General features: G+C 39.9%; 1 protein-coding gene across 2 annotated transcripts in view; it reads right to left on the reverse strand.

Annotated features, from left to right (window-relative positions):
- Window positions 1–6,506, reverse strand: part of GINS1 (GINS complex subunit 1 (Psf1 homolog)) — a 57,147-nt gene that overhangs the window by 41,266 nt on the left and 9,375 nt on the right. Inside the window, exons 3-5 of one of the 2 annotated variants that reach the window (XM_011952169.1) lie at window positions 4,890–4,988; window positions 3,882–3,972; window positions 219–335 (exon numbers count right to left, since the gene is read on the reverse strand). In XM_011952169.1, the coding sequence (XP_011807559.1) occupies window positions 219–335; window positions 3,882–3,972; window positions 4,890–4,988 (307 nt within the window). The remainder of the gene's footprint in view (window positions 1–218; window positions 336–3,881; window positions 3,973–4,889; window positions 4,989–6,506) is intronic. The other variant, XM_011952170.1, reaches the window with a different exon arrangement.

A 6,506-nucleotide genomic window follows, 5' to 3' on the forward strand; every position in this document is an offset into this window, starting at 1 on the left:
CATTTATAGGGTTCCATAGTCAAAACTATTAAAACAGGTATATTCAGAAAATTATAGCTGTTCCATCGTATTCTGTCATCCCCCTATAGGTATTGATTTGGTCTATGCTTCTTTTCTATTTTAATAGAAGCTAATACATATTCATATACTCCCCTCTTCTTAAAAGGTAGCACAATCTACACATTAAAGAAAAATGCATTTTAAAAAGATATACATACTTCAATATATAGGCTTTTTGGTGGTTTCACATCCTGTGTAATGTCCAAACCTTCGTCTCCTCCCAGTGACCTCATATAAGTAGCAAGAGATCTTTTATAATTATTAAACCACTCCATCTGCAAACACAGAGATGATCATTTGACAAAATTCTAAGAAAACTTACACACACTGCATACTCATCCATTCGAAAACAGTACACATCCCAACACAAATCACTATTGTAACCATTCATTCATTTATGCTAAAATATTATTAATTGCCTCCTATGATATAGTCATTGGTCTGGGTACTTAGGATGAATCATTCGATAAAGTGAACAAAATTCTCTGTTCTTAGAGAGATTACATTTCAGCATACTTAATAATAAGCCTTAGGAATCTTTGACCAGAAACAGAACCAAGAAAAAGATGCCATTTCAGAATTGTATCTTTAAACTCTGCATCGATGCTATTTCTGAAAACTATAAAACATTGTTAAGAAAACCCAAATGTCCACCAACCGATGAATGGATATGTGCCCATATGATGGAACATTATTCAACTATAAGTAGCAATGAAGTTCTGAAACATATTGCCATTACCACATGAAAGACAAAAAGCCACATATTGCATGATTCTACTCATATGAAAAACCTGTAATAGGTAAATCTATAGAGACAGAAAGTAGATTCGGGATTTCCAGGAGCTGGGAGGAGGGAAGAAAATATAGAGTAACTATAAAGGGGACAGCGCTTCTTTGTAGGGTGATGAAAATATTCTCAAACAAGATGGTGGTACTAGATACACAACTACTCTGAATATACTAAAAACCACAGCATTGTACAATTTAAGATGGTAAACTTCACAGTGTATGCATCATATATCAGTAAATCTATTTTTAAAAATGTTGAAAAAAATGAAAGACCTAAATATATACCACATTCACAGACTGGATGATTCAATATTGTAATAATGTCAACAATCTATAGATTCAATTCAATCTCAATCAAAATCTTAACTTTCTTTAAAATGGAACCTGACAAACTGAGTCTAAATTTTACATGGAAGTGCAAAGGGCTAAAAATAGTTGAAATGCTCTCAAAAAATAACAAGATGGGAACTTGCTCCAACTATACTATATAGTTACAGTAATTACAACAGTGGAATTGGTATAAGAACAGATAGACTAGCATTAACAGAAGAAAAAGTCCTCCCATTCAAAATCCACAGGAATACTGACACTCAGTATATGATGAAGGTGGCACCATGCACACAGTGATGGGAGAGGCACATCTGTTCAATACATGGTGGTGGGTCATCTCAGTATCTATATTCAAAATGAAGCATACCTCCTACAGTATACACAAAACTTCATCCAGTACTACAGATCTCTTTGTAAAAGGTAAAATACAGCTCCTAAAAGATTACACAGAAAAATATCTTGGGGGGCTGAGGCAGGAGAATGGTGTGAACCTGGGAGGTGGAGCTTGCAGTGAGCTGAGATTGTGGCCACTGCACTCCAGCCTGGGTGACAGAGTGAGACTCCGTCTCAAAAAAAAAAAAAAAAAAAGGAAATACTATCCAGCAATAAAAAGGAATGAGCTTGGCCAGGCACGGTGGCTCACGCCTGCAATGCCAGCACTTTGGGAGGCCTGAGCGGGTGGACCACCTGAGGTCGGGAGTTCAAGACCAGCCTGAGCAACAACGGAGAAACCCCGTCTCTGCTAAAAATACAAAAAATTAGCTGGACGTGGTGGTGCATGCCTGTAATCCCAGCTACTTGGGAGGCTGAGGCAGAATTGCTTGAACCTGGGAGGCAGGGGTTGCGATAAGCCAAGTCACGCCATTGCACTCCAGCCTGGGCAACAAGAGCAAAATACTCCGCCAAAAAATAAAAATAAAAAACAAGGAATGGGCCAGGCGCGGTGGCTCACGTCTGTAATCCCAGGACTTTGTGAGGCCGAGGGGGGCAGATAATGAGGTCAGGAGTTCGAGACCAGCCTGGCCAACATAATGAAACCCCGTCTCTACTAAAATACAAAAATTAGCCGGGCATGGTGGCACGCACCTGTAATCACTGCTACTTGGCAGACTGAGGCAGGAAAAGTGCTTGAAGCCAGGAGGCGGAAGTTGCAGGGAGCAGAGGTCACACCACTACACTCCAGCCTGGGCAACAGAGCAAGACTCCATCTCAAAAAAATACATTAAAAAATTAATTTAAAATATTGTATGAGAAAAATCATTAAAGCTACTGTCGTTAGAGAAACAACATAGTGTTCTGTTCATCTCACCATAATACACAGGAAGTACCCCAAAGTTCAATTAATATAAGTAGATTTGAACACAAACAGCATAAAGTGAGGTACTAACATGTTACCAATTTCATAGTTACTGGTAAATCTGAGGTAGAGATTACTCATTTATTTATGCAGAAAATGAACAGAATGAAAACGAAGTTATGACAACAAATAGATCACTCAAAAATGTGCAGAATCTAATGACAAACACATTGAATATTTGCTTTTTTATTTTACGTTCTGGGACACGTGTGCTGAACATGCAGGTTTGTTACATAGGTGTATACATGTGCCATGGTGGTTTGCTACACTGAGTATTTGCTTTCTTAAGCTCTGTGCTATCCAACTGTAATGTAATAACTGTTAACATTTATTGAGTGCCATGCTATGCTGTGCTTCACATGGATCACCTGAAGTAACCCTCTGGTAGGCCTTGTAATAACACTGTTGTAGAATAAAGAATTTGGTGGGCCTCTCTCCCTCATTCCTGGGAGGTAGCTTCTAAATTATTGGACTTCCTCAACTAGTAGGAGTGTCTTGTTATTCATGATGTGCCCTGAGAGTATGTGCTACTCAGGTGACTTGGGGTGAACCCCTAGATAGTCTGTGCTAACAAGATGACTCAGAGTTGGGACTGGTCACCCCAGAAAGACTAACCATGTGATTAACGTATTGGGCCTTTGGGCCTCCTGATGTCAGTCTGACCTCCAGGGAGGGGAAGAGGGATGAAGATTGAGCTCAATCACAGGGCCAGTGATTTAATCAATCATGTCTATGTAATGAAGCCCCAATACACACTCTGGACATCAAAGCTTGTGTGAGCTTCCTTAGTTGACAATAACTGCAGGTAGTTAGTGTCAGAAGTCATTGCAACCTGTAATAGATAGGTAATATGATCTTCATCCTGTAACGAGGAAATTTAGGCACAGAAACAGGTCAAGTGACTTGCTCAAGATTAGACAGAAGAGAGCCAGGATTTGAACCTAAGCCCACCTGACTCCAATCCTATGTCCTTAAATAATGGGCTAGCTCTTTGCCTCAGTGACTAGGCAAATATGAATTTTCATTAGGAAAGTATATATACACATAAACATTTTATGGAATATCCCCAAATAATAATGCCAGTTTTTTAACCCCACTGATTGGATCACTAATAAGTAACATCATGGGACTCCATTTTGTTAAGTAATAATAGAATTTTCCACATATCATTTAGAATTACTCCACACCACATAGTTCCCCTCACATTGTATACTAAACACCAGCCAAAAATTAGGGGAAAACAGACATTAAAAACAGAAAGAGGAATACCAATAAACACTACTATAGAACAATGCCAGAACTTTAGCATTTTCAAAATTTATAAACTTGAACAATGCTAACTTACTTCTTCAGCAGACATGTGAAATCGTAATGCATTTGGCAAGATGCTACCATATTCCCATCTGAATGCTCTGATCCGAAGCAAGCGATCATACCTAGGACATCAAGAAGGTATTGGGTGGCATAAGAATAAAAGGGGGATGACGTGTGGACTTCATTTGGCCTCTGATGCAAACACACCAGCTCTAAAACGACATCTTAGGGACAACAAGAGGAACATAAGCACAGTCTGAGAGTCGGCCTGAAGGCACTGTCCACTCCTCCACATGTGACAGCAGCACAGTAGTCCTGGGAAAAAGGTCCCTAAGGTCCTTATTTCTTTCTTCCCCATTTCCCCATCCCCCCCTTTTTTTTTTTTTTTTTGGAGATAGAGTTTTGCTCTTGTCACCCAGGCTGGAGTGCAATGGCACAATCTCCTCTCACTACAACCTCTGGCTCCCGGATTCAAGCGATTCTCCTGCCTCAGCCTCCCAAGTAGCTGGGATGAGGCACCTGCCACCATGCCCAGCTAATTTTTGTACTTTCAGTAGAGACGGGGTTTCACCATGTTGGCCAGGCTGGTCTCAAACTCCTGACCCCAGGTGATCCACCCGCTTCAGCCTCCCAAAGTGCTGGGATTACAGGCATGAGCCACTGTGCCTGGCCAAAGGTCCTTATTTCTAAGACAAAGAAGAAAAATAGTAAGATCACTACCACATTCAGTAGTGAAAGACCATGATGCTCTTAAATAGTGTGGCACCAACAAGCGAAACACGATGAAGAAAATATGGCAAAATAATAAAAATTGTTAAAACCCTATGATAGCTCCACTGGGGTTCATAATAGTATTATTCTCCCTACTTTTAAAAGTGTTTTTTCATAATAAAAAATTTAAAAAATGAAAAAACAGAGGAAAAATTTAGAATGCTTATGAAGAGAGAGAAATCTAAGATTTCATGTTACCCATTTGAGATGGTCAACTGGGAAGCCACACAGAAAATCCTGCCACCCAAGCAAAAACTGAGAAGCTTACAGGTATGCTACAGTGCAGCGTCGATTTCGTAACAGAGAACAGTGTCGAAATTTGATAGTTGGTATCAAATCACTTCGTCCACCTGACTTCGCTTCATTCCTGATAGGAGCATTTAAAAAGAAAAAAAAATATGTATTTTTCAGGCTAAGTAAAATTTTCAAAGCCAACTAACAACTGAGTCACATGCTTGTTTTTAATCCATTTGTGATTAGCAGTTAACCTAAGCAAATAATAACTATTTGTACACCAGAGCTTTTACTAATAGGTTAAAAAGCCAAAACCTAAACAACTTGCCTAAGATCATGCTATCAGATACATTTTGTTTAGGTATTTGGTACTCTGTATTTTTGCACACTGATTAATCTCTATTCTTTCTGAAAGACACTGTGTTTGTTCACTTTTTGGGATTCCATTATCATGCTGAAGTAAGAGACAAACCTAACACGATGAACATGAGGTTATGGACTTACATCATGTTATTCTACATAGTTACTCCCTTCCAGTGGAGCTTCCAAATCCTCATTACAATAAAGTGAGCTAAAATGGAGTCAAAATGGTCTTTCACTCATCTAACAAATACCTGTTGATCTCCAAATACGTGTACGTACTATACTTCAGTATTTTTCACACTGAAAATGTTGGTTTTACTCTATAAAAGTACATGTAACTTTTGAATGAATAAGAATTTACATTGGAGTTTTTAAGCAACCAGATGAATATAAAAAGAATTCCTTCATGTAGTACCTGCCTCTATGCCAGGCACTGTGCTAGGCCTTGATAATACAGGCAAAATACATGTCCCATCTTGTCGTGTCTTCTAGGGCTGTTCTATATACTTCTGCCACCCTATGAAAATCTGATGAAACTAGGAAGGTGGAAGACAGTATTTTGGATCATGAATCTGCAAATGGCATAAACACAGAGAATACAAGAAAATCATTCCCTTACGGAACCAAGGCCTATAGGGTCTCCTCCAAAACATCTATAACCTTCTCACTTTCTACCAAGTCTGGGTCACCTCTCTAGTAACCTGGTAACCAGCTTCGCCCTCCTCTCAACCCTTCCACACAGCAACCAGGATGATCTTTTAAAACACAAACACGCCACCACCTGTCCACACTTACACCTCATCTGGGGTCACCCTTTGCCACCTGCCAAACTCCAGCCACATAGGTCTTCTTTAAGTGCCAGTTTCTAGAGTGCTCCATTCTCTTCCATGATTCAGGGGCTTTTGCATATGCTGTTCTCTCCACCTAGAATGTTCTATGCCCACAGTTACTGCCTACCTAAGGCCTGCCTCTCCCGCAAGCCTCAGCTGAAATGTCTCCTCCTTGGAGAGAAGTTCCCTGATCCCTCGATTTAAGCTAGACCTTCTATTTGTTTTTCTTTCTCCTTGTACTCTTCTGATTTCCTTCATTGCATGAATCTCAATTTGGCATATCTATATTTCATATCTGTCTTCTGCACTAAACAGTGAGGGCCGGGGACAGGCATCTTTTTTTTTTTTTTTTTTGAGATGGAGTTTCGCTACTGTTGCCCAAGCTGGAGTGCAATGGCGCGATCCCGGCTCACCACAACCTCTGCCTCCTGGGTTCAAGCGATTCTCCTGCCTCAGCC

Source organism: Colobus angolensis, unplaced genomic scaffold, assembly GCF_000951035.1.
Source record: "Colobus angolensis palliatus isolate OR3802 unplaced genomic scaffold, Cang.pa_1.0 Scaffold336, whole genome shotgun sequence".
In the NCBI taxonomy this organism is placed as follows: Eukaryota; Metazoa; Chordata; class Mammalia; order Primates; family Cercopithecidae; genus Colobus; species Colobus angolensis.